This window comes from Leuciscus leuciscus, assembly GCF_965113295.1.
Source record: "Leuciscus leuciscus genome assembly, chromosome: 6".
Taxonomy (NCBI): Eukaryota; Metazoa; Chordata; class Actinopteri; order Cypriniformes; family Leuciscidae; genus Leuciscus; species Leuciscus leuciscus.
In genome coordinates, this window is record NC_138730.1 from 47,748,184 (window position 1) to 47,766,246 (window position 18,063).

The 18,063-nt window shown below is 40.0% G+C and overlaps 1 protein-coding gene across 4 annotated transcripts in view; it reads left to right on the plus strand.

The window, feature by feature from the left end:
* Positions 1-11,424, plus strand: part of ncstn (nicastrin) — a 26,358-nt gene extending 14,934 nt beyond the window's left edge. Inside the window, exons 15-18 of one of the 4 annotated variants that reach the window (XR_014206762.1) lie at positions 8,034-8,188; positions 9,613-9,819; positions 10,313-11,025; positions 11,063-11,424. Coding sequence is in view for 1 of the 4 variants with exons in the window: in XM_082173022.1 (XP_082029148.1) it covers positions 8,034-8,188; positions 9,613-9,819; positions 10,313-10,435 (485 nt within the window). In the remaining 3 variants the exon portion in view is untranslated. Of the gene's footprint in view, positions 1-8,033; positions 8,189-9,612; positions 9,820-10,312 lie in introns of all 4 variants that reach the window. The other 3 variants (XR_014206763.1, XR_014206764.1, XM_082173022.1) reach the window with 3 other exon arrangements.
* The last annotated feature ends 6,639 nt before the right edge of the window (positions 11,425-18,063 follow it).

Consider the following 18,063-nt stretch of genomic DNA (forward strand, 5'->3'; position numbering starts at 1 on the left):
TAGCTCATATGAAAAGCTAAAACCCTCCCAAATGATGTTTAATGCACTGAAATAAATTAGTTTCACTGAAAAAAGATTTATCATTTAATCAAGACAGAAAGGTCAAATTTTGGCAAGACAAAAGTTTTGTCGCCTATACAGAAATTGAAAAAATTTACTGCAAATACAAAAATGTCAGCAAATTAAGTAGTGGTGCTGTGAGATCCAAATTTAATATCTTGTATGACTTCCATGAGCTTGAAGGACTGCATCCATGCGGTTTGGCAAGGATTCATACAATTTATTGATGAAGTCATCAGGAATAGCAAAGAAAGCAGTCTTGCATGCCTCCCAGAGTTCATCAATATTCTTTGGTTTCGTCTTCCACGCTTCCTCTTTCATCCTACCCCACATATGCTCAATGATGTTCATGTCTGGTGACTGGGCTGGCCAATCCTGGAGCTTCTTGATCTTCTTCGCCTTGAGGAACTTTGATGTGGAGATGGAAGTATGCGATGGAGCACCATCCTGCTGCAGAATTTGGCCTCTTTTATGGTTGGGAATATAAGAGGTAGCTAAGATTTCTTGGTATTTTAGACTATTGATGTTGCCTTCCACCCTGCAGATCTCTCGCACACCCCCATACTGGATGTAACCCCAGACCATGATTTTTCCGCCACCAAACTTCACTGTTTTCTGGGTGAATCTCGGATCCATGCGGGCTCCAGTAGGTCTCCTGCAATATTTGCGACGACTGTGGTGTAATTCAACAGAAGATTCATCTGAAAAATCCACCTTCCACTTTTCCAGCGTCCATCCTTTTAGCAGGCTGTGGGCCTTCGCAAATGCCACACGGTTTTTCAATTGTCTTTTGTTTAGTGCTGGCTTCTGGGCACTGATTCGACCATGGAAGCCATTTCGAGACAGAATCCGACAAACTGTTCTGGTTGACACAGGGACTTCAGGTGACCAGGTCTCGTGGAGCTCTGCTGCAGTGGAAAATGGGCTGGCCTTGGATTTTCGAGCCAACAAACGGTCCTCTCGAGCAGTTGTCTTGCGGGGTCTGCCTGACCTGGGCTTGTCAAAAACGTCTACTGTGTCTTCAAATGTTTTTTTTATCCTCTGTACTTGACGCTGAGACACATTGAAGGTGTCTGCCACATCAGCAGTGGATCTGGTCTTCAGCCTCTTGATAATCAAAACTTTAGTCTCAGGGTGAATCTTAGGCATGTTTGCAGAGGTCTAGTTGCAGTTGATGTGAAGGTCTAGTGTACTGGGGTTGTTTTTATACACACCTGAGACCTAATTGATCCATTATTAGTCACAGGTGAAGCTCATATGACAAGGCGACAACACTTTTGTCTTTGCAAAAATTGACTCAATGGGCTTTACCAAGCTGTGAATATTAGAATACTTTTTGAGTTTCGTTTTGCACTGAATCATTATTACAAAAGCTGTTGGGATTAAAATGAGCCATTTCTTGTGTCACACTCTCCTGTGTGCGTCTCTCGATTGCTCCTGTCTGCCTCGCTGCCTGCTGTGAGTGTTTTTGCTTCGTTGCTGTAAGCTCCGTCTTAGCCTCGTATTTCCTTGTTTTGAACCATAATTTACTACAATTTCTAGTTGTTTATACTACTACTAAATACGGCTTGCCCAACATCGCTGGCTTCCGTTGCTACTAGCACAACACGCTAGTAATTCGCTAGCCTGTTAACGCGCCACCCGTGCGCTCAGCTATTTTTATTTATTTATTTTTCTCTCGCGCCTTTGAGTTCATAAAAGCTCAGGTGAGTAAGAATCACTCAACAAACACGGTGAGTAATGTCTTGTCCTGTTATTATCATGCGTCGCGTCTGAATGCGTTGTTGTTTTTGGAGCTCTATCGATTTGATTTATAATTCTTGATTTTTCTCTCTGCCTCGATCGCTGCCTGCTGTGAGTGTGTTTGCTTCGGAGCTGTAAGCTCCGTCTTAGCCTCGTATTTCCTTGTTTTGAACCATCATTTACTACAATTTCTAGTTGTTTATATTACTACTAAATACAGCTTACCCAACCCTGACGCACAACACGCTAGTAATTCGCTAGCCTGTTAACGCGCCACCCGTGCGCTCAGCTATTTTTATTTATTTTCTCTCGCGCCTTTGAGTTCATAAAAGCTCAGGTGAATAAGAAACACTCAACAAACACGGTGAGTAATGTCTTGTCCTGTCATTATCATGCGTTGCGTCTGAATGCGTTGTTGTTTTTGGAGCTCTATCGATTTGATTTATAATTCTTGATTTTTCTCTTTAAACTCGCTTAAAACGAACATTTTCTACTTTTCCTCACTGAGAAGCACTACTGCTCAAACCTCATTGTTACAACGCGGACTGTTGAGCAGACGCGTCTCAAGCCTATTAGTGATCCAACGCTGCATACTCTTAAAGGTACGTCCGTGGATCACGGCTGAACGCGTCTTCTCCACACTCACTTACAAACAAACTTATAATATAAATTAGTATTAATATTGATAGCATCACTGGTAGCTTCGTTGCTAACTCACTGTCCATCTGTTAAAATGGCGAATATATCAGATGTAAGTAGTCTACCGCTTGGTGCAGGTGAGGACACATTTGAGCTGCACGCACTGCAGTCTGAGCTGGAAGCTGTTGAGAAACAGATCCACAACCTTTTATTGAGACAGGCCGAGCTGAGAGACCGGTGTTTGGCTCTTGAAACATCACGCGCCGATGCACACAAATCAGTGTTTAACGTTACTAACGTTCCTCAGCATCGGTCGCAATCAGCCATGGTCTCGTTCACTCCGGCTCCAACACGCCACCACGAAGCCTGGGTGGTTCCGCAGCGGAAGCGCGAGTCAGGTTTAGACCAAGACTTTCTCCGACCCTCCCGGTTTTCGAGTTATCCACACAAAACCGCTTCTCCCCTCTACGCGAAACAGAACGCGATGCTGTGATCATCGGCGATTCCATCGTTCGGCACGTACACGCTACGTTAGGTAAAAGTAAGGTGCACAGTCACTGCTTCCCTGGTGCTCGTGTTTCTGAAATCGCTGCTCGCGTTCCCGAGATCCTGAACGGTGACGAGCGCGTCGGAACTGTGGTCCTGCACGCGGGAGTGAACGACATCAGGCTGCGCCAGACGGAGATTCTGAAGAAAGACTTCAGGAATCTATTCGATACGGTACGCAGCACATCGCCTGAAACAACGATCATTGTGTCAGGACCGCTTCCCACGTACCGACTAGGGCATGAAAAGTTCAGCAGATTATTTGCGCTAAATGAATGGTTAATGTCATGGTGCAATGAGCAGAAACTGCTCTTTGTAAATAATTGGAATCTGTTTTGGGAGCGTCCTAGGCTTTTCCGTGCTGATGGCTTACACCCAAGCAGATTCGGAGCGGATCTTCTGTCAGATAACATCTCCAAAATGTTAAATACCCTTTGACTAGTAACCAAAAGTCCAAATCATAGTCTCTGCTGCACCAATTCAACTGATATAAATACCAGTGTAGAACATTGCATAGAAACCGTGTCTATTCCTCGTTTAGTGAGATCAAATAATAAATCTAATGCAGGATCTAGGAAAAATCTAATTGTTATTAAAACAGAAAATGTTGCTATTAGTAAACAAAAACTATTTCTAAAGCTAGGTCTTCTAAACATTAGATCACTCACACCTAAGGCAGTTATTGTAAATGAAATAGTCACAGATAATAGCTTCGATATACTTTGCCTTACTGAAACCTGGCTTAAACCAAATGATTATTTCGGTATTAATGAGTCTACTCCTCCTGGATACTGTTATAAGCATGAGCCCCGTCTGATTGGCCGTGGCGGAGGTGTTGCAACCATTTATAAAGATATTCTAAATGTTACTCAGAAAACGGGTTATAAGTTTATTTCATTTGAAGTACTTGTACTAAATGTTACGCTCTTATCTCTAGCCTTGGCTACCGTATATAGACCGCCAGGGCCTTACGCTGATTTCCTAAAAGAGTTTGCAGATTTTCTCTCAGACCTATTAGTCAATGTCGATAAAGCATTCATTGTTGGAGATTTTAACATACACGTAGATAATCCAAATGATGCGTTAGGGGCTGCGTTTACAGATTTATTAAATTCATTTGGGGTCAAGCAAAACGTCACCGGACCAACACATCGTCTTAATCATACACTCGATTTAATTATATCACATGGAACCGATCCAACCGATATAGATATCATTCCACAAAGTGATGAAGTCACTGATCACTACATGGTAACTTGCATATTACGTACTGCTGTAATATGTCATGCGGCGCCGCGTTATCAACCAGGCAGAACAATCCTCCCATCCACCATAGATAATTTCTCAAATTGCTTATCTAATCTGTCTCAGCTGCTGCCTGAACCCAAACAAACAGATGAACTAGAAGAACTAACTAGCACTATGAGCACCATTCTCTCTAGAACATTGGATGTGGTTGCACCTATTAAATTAAAAAAGGTCAGAGAGAAAAATAAAGCACCATGGTATAACAATACTACGCATGTTTTAAAGAGAGAAACCCGTATTTTAGAGCATAAATGGAAACAAACTAATTTAGAGGTCTTTAGAATCGCGTGGAAAGACAGTATGTCGCGTTATAAAAAGGCCCTAAAAGCGGCCAGGGCTGAGCACCTCCGCAAACTAATAGAAAACAACCAAAACAATCCAAGGTTTCTATTTAACACCGTGGCTAGACTAACAAATAAACAGACGTCACCCGAACAAAATATCCCGTTACAGTTCAGTAGTAATGATTTCATGAACTTCTTCACTGAGAAAATAGAAAGCATCAGAACCACAATTATAAACGTTCAATCTTCAATCGCGCCTTATAATTTAGCTTCAATTATCACCCCGCAAGAACAATTACAGTGCTTTACAACTATAGAACAAAAAGAGTTAAATAAACTTATCACTTCATCTAAAACAACAACATGTTTATTAGATCCTATACCAACTAAACTACTGAAAGAAGTGTTACCTGTAGTGGAAGAGCCTCTCCTCAATATTATTAACTCGTCTTTATCTTTAGGTCATGTTCCAAGAAAATTTAAACTGGCAGTTATAAAACCTCTCATTAAGAAACCACAATTAGATCATAATAATCTAGCAAATTATAGACCCATTTCAAATCTTCCATTTATGTCTAAAATATTAGAAAAAGTGGTGTCCGCTCAACTGGGCTCTTTCTTGCAACAAAATGAGATCTATGAAAAGTTTCAGTCTGGATTCAGACCGCATCATAGCACTGAAACTGCGCTCGTTAAAATCACAAATGATTTACTTTTAGCTTCTGACCAAGGCTGTATCTCAATACTAGTTTTACTTGATCTTAGTGCTGCGTTCGATACTATAGATCACACAATACTCTTAGATCGACTACAAAATTATACTGGTGTTCAAGGACAAGCATTAAGCTGGTTCAAATCATACCTATCTGACCGCTACCATTTTGTCTATTTAAATGGAGAAAAATCAATCATAACTCCAGTAAACTATGGAGTGCCGCAGGGATCTGTGTTAGGCCCTCTGTTATTCTCAATATATATGATGCCACTTGGAAATATTATAAGGAAACATGGAATTAGTTTCCATTGTTATGCTGATGACACTCAAATATATATTTCATCACGGCCGGATGAAAACGCTAAATTTTCCAAATTGACAGAGTGTGTTAAAGATATAAAAGATTGGATGACGCGTAATTTTCTTTTATTAAATCCAGACAAGACAGAGGTAATACTTATCGGTTCAAAAAACCGCCCACAAAACCTCGCACAATACAACTTTAACATCATATGATGTCCTGTTACTTTATCCTCTACAGTAAAAGACCTGGGTGTTATACTCGATTGCAACCTGTCTTTTGAAAATCATATTTCATATGTTACAAAAACAGCCTTTTTCCACCTTAGAAACATTGCTAAGCTACGTAATATGCTATCAGTTTCTGATGCAGAAAAGTTAGTTCATGCATTCATGACCTCGAGACTGGATTACTGTAATGCTTTACTAGCTGGTTGTCCTGCATCCTCAATAAACAAGCTACAGTTAGTCCAAAATGCCGCCGCTAGAGTTCTTACGAGATCAAGAAAATATGATCATATAACACCGATTTTATCATCACTGCATTGGTTACCTATAAAGTTCCGTATTAATTACAAGGTATTGCTACTGACTTATAAAGCCCTAAACGGCTTAGCTCCAGTCTATTTAACGGATCTTCTATCGCCCTATAATCCATCGCGCTCTTTAAGATCACTAAATTCAAGGCTTTTGGTCATACCTAGGATATCCAGAACGACCAAAGGAGGGAGAGCATTTTCACATTTGGCTCCAAAACTCTGGAATAGTCTTCCTGATACTGTTCGTTGCTCAGACTCGCTCTCCCAGTTTAAAACTAGATTAAAGTCGCATCTCTTCAGCCAGGCATTCATATAATCCCACAGTTCAAACTACAATCCGGCCTCTATCCAATGCCAGAGGAGAACTGGCCCCCGACTGAGCCTGGGTTCTCCCAAGGTTTTTTTTTCTCCATTAGGTCACCTGATGGAGTTTTAGGACACCATTAGGTCACTTGATGGAGTTTTTCGGTTCCTTGCCACTGTTGCCTTTGGCTTGCTCAGTTGGGGATATTTTGGGGATATTTAATTTAATTTTATCAATCAATAAATTCCTCTTGAAACAAACTTTGTTGTATTATTTTAATTTAATACTGTGAAGCTGCTTTGATGCAATCTGTATTGTGAAAAGCGCTATACAAATAAACTTGACTTGACTTGACTTGTAAAAAAATCTTGATTAGAAATATATTTCACCGGCACTTCAGGTCAATTTGTACACAAGCGACAAGACTTTTGTCAGGGACTGTGTATATATATATATAAAGTTTGGATTTCATACATACATTTCTTATTCAAACAAAATCCTGTCATCCAGCGTTTACTCTTCCTCTTTCATCCTTTTCTCCATAAATGTGTTTTAGTTGCACAGATTAATACAGGACAGAGAACATCAAAACATGAGGATGTTGGAAAATAACATGTTAAAGCTGCCGTCGGCAAGTCTGGCAGATTGGGTCGATTAGCCAAAATTTTGAATGTTTACAACTCTCATGCCCCTCCCCACAACCAGCGAGCACCCTCCCATCGAGGTCGTGCTCGTCAGTGCGTCACTGTGCGTGTGTACCTGATTTTCTGTGAACGCGTCCGTCTCTTCAGCATCTATCAACACCATGGACTCGGAGGTAGGCTGCCCTGGCTAATCTATCCATAGATAACCGAGGAATTGGAAGCTTGTTAGTAGATTTTCTCTCCGCCATCACGCTTCATGCAATCTCCAGGCGAACTTCAGGCGTGGCGTGTGCATGTGATATTAACGTGCGCGAGTGAGGGGGGATCTGTGGCGTGTGCACGACCTGTGATTGACAGTCAGATCTCACACCCCCCTGCGCTGATTGGACCTGATGAAGCGGGAGCGCTGGATTTTTGCAAAACAAATAACACGCTCCAGGTGGAGTTGGAAGCTCGGGTTTTTTTCTAAAACCACTTTATTTATGTTGTTTTGTCGGATTATAGTGTCGATTACACTGAATATGATCAAAAAAATGTTGCCGACGGCAGCTTTAACCGAAAGCTTTTTAATCTCCGCTGTTGCTTCAGTGTAAATGAACAAGCGTGCCGTTATTAGTTGTGCAGTGACGTGTGTGTTCAGGTAAGCAGATATGAGCAGATTCTGCACAATACGCTGTATTTAATATATATGATGACTCACGAGTATTTGTGCTTAATCTGAGCAGATTTGTCTTACACAAACTTCCCCAGAAAAGTGAGTGAAGATAATAAGTAACAGGCCACATTAGCTGGTGATTTGACAGCGTTCCCCGTCACAGCTGATTATTACACACATCTGGTGTGTGTTGATTTCTAACCCTGGGTGTGTTCTTCTCAGGGGTTTGTGCTGTAAATCTTCAGCTGGTGAAATAACAGAGCGTATATCTGACTCCTGTCTCCTGTTGTGTTTAGGCTCTGGTCCTCCTCAGTTCTACATCGGTGTGGGTCCACGCAACATCGGCCCCGTGCACAGCGTGACCCGCTTCGTGCAGTACATCATGGCCAACCTCACCGGGACCGTCACCAACCTCACAGAGACCCAGTGCCAGAACCCCGAGAGCAAGGACGTAAGCATCAGAACCTCCGCTCACTGCGCATGTCCAACAGGAGTGTGGGATTCAATTATCTGTTCAATTATAATGTTCAAAACTAAAATATGTTTGATTATAGACAGCTAAATAATTATATAATTGTTCCGTTATATATGTTAAATTGTCATCTAAATATTTATATAATTATGCTCAATTATATATAATGTTAAAAACTTGAAAATGTTCAATTATTGTCAGCTAAATAATTATAATTGTTCAATTATAATGTTAAAAACTAAAATATGTTTGATTATTGACAGCTAAATAATTATATAATTGTTCCGTTATATATGTTAAATTGTCATCTAAATATTTATATAATTATGCTCAATTATATGTTAAAAACTTTAAAATGTTCAATTATTGTCATCTAAATATTTATATAATTATTTTAAATTATATATAATGTTAAAAACTTAAAAATGTTCAATTATTGTCATCTGAATAATCATATAATTATGTTCCATTATATATAATGTTAAAAACTTAAAAATATTAAATTATTGTTATCTAAATATTTTTATAATTGTTCAATTATATATAATGTTAAAAACTAAAATATGTTTGATTATTGTCATCTAAATAATAATATAATTGTTCAATTATAAAAAATTAAAAAACTTAATGTTAAATTATTTATCTCAATAATTATATAATTATGTTCAGTTATATATAATGCTAAAAACTTGAAAATGTTCAATTATTGTCAGCTAAATAATTATAATTGTTCAATTATAATGTTAAAAACTTGAAAATGTTTTATTATTGTCATCTAAATAATAATATAATTATGTTCAATTATATATAATGTTAAAAACTTGAAAATGTTTTATTATTGTCATCTAAATAATAATATAATTATGTTCAATTATATATAATGTTAAAAACTTGAAAATGTTCAATTATTGTCAGCTAAATAATTATAATTGTTCAATTATAATGTTAAAAACTTGAAAATGTTTTATTATTGTCATCTAAATAATAATATAATTATGTTCAATTATATATAATGTTAAAAACTTGAAAATGTTCAATTATTGTCATCTAAATAATAATATAATTATGTGCAATTATATATAATGTTAAAAACTTGAAAATGTTCAATTATTGTCATCTGAATAATTATAGAATTGTTTAATCATATATAGTGTGGAAAAACTTAAAAATGTTCAATTATTGTCATCTAAATATTTATAGAATTATGTTCCATAATGTATAATTTTCTAAAAACTTAAAAATGTTCAATTATTGTTGTCTAAATAATTATATAGTTATGTTCAAAATCACAAAATAAGAAAGTTATTTTTTCTCTGCAGTGGAGGTGGTGGACAAATGAAAACTGCAGAAAGTAATGTATTCCCAGAATGCCCAGCGCTCATGTTCCCTGTGTGTGTTCTCAGCTGTTCACGTACTTCTGGGTGACGGGGCCATCGGTGAACGGCAGTGGAGAGCCGCTCTGTGTGAGGGCGTCGGTGCGTCTGGCTAAAGCCGTGTCTCCGGCCTTCGAGCGCATGGAGTACGGCTCCCGGGATTACTCCACATGGACCGAGTCTCGCTGGAAGAGCATCCGAGCGCGAGTCTTCCTCGTGGCCAGCCGAGAACTCGAGGTAACGCTCTTCATCGCATCACAGGCACTGGCTACCAAATAATCCGTCAGCAATGTACTGTCGGCTCAGTCGCACTGAGAAGCCTTCCAGTAAACGCCTTAATCGATCCGATCCAGCTCGATCCCAATGAGATTCGATCCGATTGAAAGTGAGACGAGTGAATGCATGTTCACATTTAGTCTAGAACTGAAATAACCATCATGTTTACACACACACCTCCTCACTTTATTTCTCTCAACAAGAGAGCTGTCAGTCAATAAATGTGAAAAGTAACTAGCGTTACTTATTTGAAAAAGTAACTTAGATATTTAGTTGTAAATTGAAAAACGAATGCGTTACTTTACTAGTTACTTGAAAAAGTAATCTGACTACATCACTCAAGTTACTTGTAATGAGTTACACACAACACTGCATTTATCGGATCTATAATCATCTAGATTTATGATTTGCTTTGTGATTTATTTAGTTTGTTTTCTGTGTGTGTTTCTGGCAGATGTTAACACTAGGAGTAGGCGTGGCTGTGCTGCTGCTGTCTCTATTGGTGACGTACTTCATCAGCTCGAAGGCGGAGCTTCTGTTTAGCTCCGCCCGTGAAACGCCCACAACCACCTACTGAACAGAATCTCATCAACTCGAAGGCGGAGCTTGTTTAGCTCCGCCCATAACATGCCCACACCACCTACTGAACAGAATCTCATCAACTCGAAGGCGGGGCTTCTGTTTAGCTCCGCCCATAACACGCCCACAACCACCTACTGAACAGAATCTCATCAACTCAAAGGCGGAGCTTGTTTAGCTCCGCCCATAACACGCCCACATCCATCTCCTGAACAGAATCTCATCAACTCAAAGGCGGGGCTTGTTTAGCTCCACCCATAACACGCCCACATCCACCTCCTGAACAGAATCTCATCAACTCGAAGGCGGAGCTTCTGTTTAGCTCCGCCCATAACACGCCCACATCCACCTCCTGAACAGAATCTCATTCCCTTCAGCACAGAAACACACTTCAGATCAAGAGTAATTTATTCTAGCCTGACAGGATTGTGCCGCACTGGTTCTAGCTGGGCTGGTCTGAACTGGTCTGGTCTCCTGGAAAGTTGTTCATATTGTTTTTGTCTGTTGTTTTTTATGTTTTATTCCAGATGATTTTTTCTGATTATGACATGGACGGGCACAAAACAAAAGCTGATTTTAAAGTAGTGAGTGAGTGAGTGAGTGAGTGAGTGAGTGAGTGAGTGAGTGAGTGAGTGAGTGAGTGAGTGAGTGAGTGAGTGAGTGAGTGTGTGTGTGTGTGTGTTGACATGAATGCAGTGAGTTTGTGCAATAGCTTACTGAGTTTAGTTCAAACTTCATTTTGATGTGAATCTTTTATTTGGGAACGTTGCAGACCTGCGCTCGACTGTACCGACACGAGTAATCCCCGAACACAGACTGTCCACAATGAGTCGCTCATGTTTCCGCTGAGCTTGTAAATCCAGAGTAACACTGACACAGCGTTTGTTTGTTGACTTTAATTGAATGAAAGCTGATTGATTAATGATGTCATTATTTTCAGAAACCGATGCCTTGAGAACCTGAATAAACATGACTTTCTTTTCCAAAGTTTCATCTGGCTTTGATTGCTTACAGTATGGCGTTATTATTATTGAATTATGTTTATCAACACAAAATAAAATCAAGCAGATTCAACAAAGAAAAGCAAATTGGTTATCTCATGAAAAAATGTCCTGGCCGCACATATTTCACAAAACCAAAAGAATATACATAATGATAAATGTAATTTACTGTTTTGTCAAAAATGTATAATCATTTAAAATATTATTGAGCATAAAAATTATAAAAGTTGTTTTCTGAAAAATACTGTCCATTGCTGAATGAATTTCAATATATCATAAGAAATTATAAATATAACATTGATTTTTTTATTATTATTGGAATATGACCGGGACATTTCTTGTGAAATTCACTCAAACATGAAGATTTGAATATTCAGTGTTTAATCTCCTAACTTGGACTTGAAGGTGTTTGCATTGATCTTCTATTAGACCCGATAAACCAAATGTTCCTGATTGGTTGAAGAGAGTCGGGACCCCTGAAATCTGTCAGATAATGAGGCATTTTATGTGTGCAGTTCATAAACATCATTATTTGTGCACGATGAGTCGCGTATGAAGAATGTAAATATGATTTCCTACTGACATGCGTGTTGTGTCACGCATAAACACCGCCAGCAGAGTGTAGTGTGGATCCGTCTTAAACACGTTACATCTCTTCAGCGGTCCTGCTGTGTTCAGTGATGTGATGTGACTGATCCTGTACATGTACTGTGTTTAAAGTATCAATATCAGTGAGTTACTGTAAATCCTTGAATTATGGGTACTTGTTGGTTTTTATTACTTTATTAAGAGATTGGGGCCTCATTTATAAAATGTTGCATAGATACTGTCCTACATTTGATCTTACGATAATTTCTCAAACATTCGAGATGAAAAATGTATAAATCGCAAATGATCTTGAAATTGTCTCACCTCCCACTGGGGCGTTAGGACCCACACTGACCCCAGGGTGAGCGCCCCCTGCTGGCCTCTCTAACACCTCTTCCAGCAGCAACCTGGCTTTCCCAGGAGTCTCCCATCCAGGAACTGACCAGGCTCAGCCCTGCTTAGCTTCAGTGGGTGACCAGTCTTGGGCTACAGGGTGATATGGCGCTTGGTGTCTGGGACGCCTCAATCCCAGGGTGACCCACGGTTGTGTCAGGGTCTTGGCCACATCTGTATCAGTTAGACATCAAGCGTAGCGTCAGTTCTGGTGGGTCTCGTTAGTCAAGCTCTCGTCAGCTGATCCTGGACCTGTAGGAACACGACTCTATCCCTGTATTCATATATAAGCTCTGTCAGTATTATCAGCAGATATCAGGAGCGGATGACCCTCCTCCCTCCCCAGCTCCACCTGTCCCAGTCAGGATTTAGCATTCTGATTCCCCTTGAATCAGACTAAATTCTCGAATTATGTTGTCCATTAAAATGTTTATTAATTAACCCTTTAGCGTTCCTGTAAAATTTGCCCTAAAATGCCTAAAAAAGGCATACCCAAAATAAATTGCATGCTGTTCTTGAACCATTTGGAGTGTATGCATGGTTTCGGTCTCTTTTGAAAGGGGATTTTGAGGTTTGGCATAAACAGTCAGGATCACTGTACTGGTATTGAGTTATAGAACTTTGAACACACTAAAAAAGGTGCCTGCAGATAACTATAGCTGTGGGCTATTAGCTGGAAAACACAGGGGAATCAGAGCATGAAGCCTTACCAATCCCAATTAAAAATTTGATAACAATACCTTAGAAAATGTGTGTTTTACACACGTTTATCTAAGGTTGTGTCTGCAATACATTCATGTTGGTTCTGTTCTGTTCACCCTGAGGAGGGTTATTGCTGCTCTTTTCCATGCTAGGCTAACCAGAACAGAGCCAGACCGCCGATCCAAACTGTATGCTAACTGTCAATCGTATCTGTCGATAGTGGACCTGACAGAACTGGGGTTGTTCTCCAGAAGGAAAGCAGTCGTGATGGATGTGTCCAGCTCGGGTCCCTGTGCGACGGCGGGTGGGCGTTCGGCTCCTGGTCGGGAGTGGCGCTGGCACATCAACTTCCTAGAAATGATGCCGGTTTTTCTGGCACTCAAGGCCTTTCTACCAGATCTGAAGGAGTACAACCCAACAAGCAAATGACATCCGGCCCAGTTGTGGCCCACATCTCCTACATTATTCTGGCCCACATAACGCATGGAATGACGGCGACTCAACCTGAGTGTGGCTGTGTACCCACTAGAAAAGCTCAAGGATTTCCCCATACGCACTTAAAAAAGTGAGAGGATACGTAACAACATCGTTTTGTGACAGAACTTTCATTCATAAATTCACCCCGTCTGCGTTGCGAAGGATCTGACGTCACTTAGGTGCTAAGACACAGTTGGTTGGCGGTCATCCTTGGCGCAAGTTTGACATTTTTTTTGCTCACGTTTTCGCTAGTAACTTCATGAAACATGACCCGATCGTCAATCATGAGAATATTCCTGACGGAGTTACGACACACAAAACTCCACAGGCGCTAACTAATAACAAATGTAGCTTTCACGAGGCGTTTTCACTCGTAACTTCATGAAACATGACCCGATCGTCAATCACAGGAATATTCCTCACGGAGTTACGACACACAAAACTCCACAGGCGCTAACTAAAAACAAATGTAGCTTTCACGAGGCATTTTCGCTCGTAACTTCATGAAACATGACCTGATCGTCAATCACAGGAATATTCCTCATGGAGTTACGACAAACAAAACGCCACAGGCGCTAACTAAAAACAAATGTAGCTTTCACGAGGCATTTTCGCTCGTAACTTCATGAAACATGACCTGATCGTCAATCACAGGAATATTCCTCACGGAGTTACGACACACAAAACGCCACAGGCGCTAACTAAAAACAAATGTAGCTTTCACGTGGCGTTTTCGCTCTTAACTTCATGAAACATGACCCGATCGTCAATCACGAGAATATTCCTGATGGAGTTACGACAAACAAAACGCCACAGGCGCTAACTAAAAACAAATGTAGCTTTCACGAGGCATTTTCGCTCGTAACTTCATGAAACATGACCTGATCGTCAATCACAGGAATATTCCTCATGGAGTTACGACACACAAAACTCAACAGGCGCTAACTAAAAACAAATGTAGCTTTGACGAGGCGTTTTCGCTCTTAACTTCATGAAACATGACCCGGTCGTCAATCACGGGAATATTCCTCACGGAGTTACGACACACAAAACTCAACAGGCGCTAACTAAAAACAAATGTAGCTTTCACGAGGCATTTTCGCTCGTAACTTCATGAAACATGACCTGATCGTCAATCACGGGAATATTCCTCACGGAGTTACGACACACAAAACTCAACAGGCGCTAACTAAAAACAAATGTAGCTTTCATGAGGCATTTTCGCTCGTAACTTCATGAAACATGACCCGATCGTCAATCACGGGAATATTCCTCATGGAGTTACGACACAAAAAACTCCACAGGCGCTAACTAAAAACAAATGTAGCTTTCATGAGGCATTTTCGCTCGTAACTTCATGAAACATGACCTGATCGTCAATCACGGGAATATTCCTCACGGAGTTACGACACACAAAACTCAACAGGCGCTAACTAAAAACAAATGTAGCTTTCACGAGGCATTTTCGCTCGTAACTTCATGAAACATGACCTGATCGTCAATCACAGGAATATTCCTCATGGAGTTACGACACACAAAACTCAACAGGCGCTAACTAAAAACAAATGTAGCTTTCACGTGGCGTTTTCGCTCTTAACTTCATGAAACATGACCCGGTCGTCAATCACGGGAATATTCCTCATGGAGTTACGACACACAAAACTCCACAGGCGCTAACTAAAAACAAATGTAGCTTTCATGAGGCATTTTCGCTCGTAACTTCATGAAACATGACCTGATCGTCAATCACGGGAATATTCCTCACGGAGTTACGACACACAAAACTCCACAGGCGCTAACTAAAAACAAATGTAGCTTTCATGAGGCATTTTCGCTCGTAACTTCATGAAACATGACCTGATCGTCAATCACAGGAATATTCCTCATGGAGTTACGACACACAAAACTCAACAGGCGCTAACTAAAAACAAATGTAGCTTTGACGAGGCGTTTTCGCTCTTAACTTCATGAAACATGACCCGGTCGTCAATCACGGGAATATTCCTCACGGAGTTACGACACACAAAACTCAACAGGCGCTAACTAAAAACAAATGTAGCTTTCACGAGGCATTTTCGCTCGTAACTTCATGAAACATGACCTGATCGTCAATCACGGGAATATTCCTCACGGAGTTACGACACACAAAACTCAACAGGCGCTAACTAAAAACAAATGTAGCTTTCATGAGGCATTTTCGCTCGTAACTTCATGAAACATGACCCGATCGTCAATCACGGGAATATTCCTCATGGAGTTACGACACAAAAAACTCCACAGGCGCTAACTAAAAACAAATGTAGCTTTCACGAGGCATTTTCGCTCGTAACTTCATGAAACATGACCTGATCGTCAATCACAGGAATATTCCTCATGGAGTTACGACACACAAAACTCAACAGGCGCTAACTAAAAACAAATGTAGCTTTCACGTGGCGTTTTCGCTCTTAACTTCATGAAACATGACCCGGTCGTCAATCACGGGAATATTCCTCATGGAGTTACGACACACAAAACTCCACAGGCGCTAACTAAAAACAAATGTAGCTTTCATGAGGCATTTTCGCTCGTAACTTCATGAAACATGACCTGATCGTCAATCACGGGAATATTCCTCACGGAGTTACGACACACAAAACTCAACAGGCGCTAACTAAAAACAAATGTAGCTTTCATGAGGCATTTTCGCTCGTAACTTCATGAAACATGACCCGATCGTCAATCACAGGAATATTCCTCACGGAGTTACGACACACAAAACTCCACAGGCGCTAACTAAAAACAAATGTAGCTTTCACGTGGCGTTTTCGCTCTTAACTTCATGAAACATGACCTGATCGTCAATCACGGGAATATTCCTCACAGAGTTACGACCAGGGTTATTATAGTTTTTATTTTTATTTCGTTTTGACTTTTTGTTTTCAAATTCAGTTTATTTTTTATTTTTTGAAAATGCTTAGTTTTAGTTTAGTTTTTATTAGTTTTAGTGTTAGTTTTAGTCTTTTTTGTAATTTGGGTTATTTGTCAGGGGCAAGATTCAAAAAGGTCAGAAAAAGTATTGTGTAATAATAACTCATCAAAAACATCATACAATTTTAGAAAAAAATTCACACCCCATTGAAATTCCTTTACCTCTTACAAAATCCACACGCCATACCAAAAATCTACACATCTTCTATACAGAATTCACACCCTATACAAATACCACAGCTGTACAATTTTCACACCCTATACTAAATTTACCCTATACAGTCAATAGCCTACTCATCTGGATTGAAGCAGCAATTCAGTGTAAAAGTAAAAAAAATACATAACATTATTTAATATTTGAATCACAGCTTATATAGTGTTTTGACATCGACAACCACAACCAAAAAGTGCATTTTACCTCAAACTTGCGACTAGTTAGTTAGCTTTCTAAAGACGGCTCGGGGTGGTGTGGCGCAATGGATAAGACACATGTCTTTGGTGTAAGAGACCCGGGTTCGAATCCACTGAGAGACACCAATGTGTCCCTGAGCAAGACACTTAACCCCTAGTTGCTCCAGAGGCGTGCGACCTCTGACATATATAGCAATTGTAAGTCGCTTTGGATAAAAGCGTCAGCTAAATGAATAAATGTAAATGTAAGGCGCAATCGCTTCTCGGGTCGACATTAACACAATGATAAAATTATATTCAGAATTTAAAATATTTTTATACCACTTTTTAATGTGTGATTGTGTAAAGGTGTTCACGAGATAGAGATACCAACCTTTCGCGAACTTGCTTTCAACTTCGAATGAACATTCGTTCTCATGGAGACGCGGTGTGCACGGAGGGGAGGGGCTGTGTTCGTGTGTGTGTGTGTGTGTGTGTGTGTGTGTGTGTGTGTGTGTGTGTGTGTGTGTGCGCGCGCGCATGTGAGAGACGCATGAGTGACAGAGAGAGGAAATGCAGCTGAACGAATACGCTGCGTGTTTTAAATAGCGTTAAAAAATGAAAGACCTTGACAAAGACGAAAACTAAGGACATTTACTCTATAATTTTATTTTATTTTAGTTAGTTTTGCCAAACACACATTACAGTTTTAGTTAGTTATCGTTTTTTTGTAATACCTCGTTTTTATTTTTATTTCAGTTAACGACAATGTTTTTTCCCACCTAGTTTTCGTTTTTTCGTTCGTTTTCGTTAATGATTATAACCTTGGTTACGACACACAAAACTCCACAGGCGCTAACTAAAAACAAATGTAGCTTTCACGAGGTGTTTTCGCTCGTAACTTCATGAAACATGACCCGATCGTAGAACATGGCACAGTGGATGCTCTTGATTGAAATTAGTTAAAAATCAACATAATAAATTGCGTCGATCACGAGATATTCCACACAGAGGAACTATTCTAAAAATGCCCATTAGGGGGCGTCAAGAGCTCAACAAAAAGGCTACGTTGGTTCCAAATGCTGTTACTTTAGATTGCTTTATG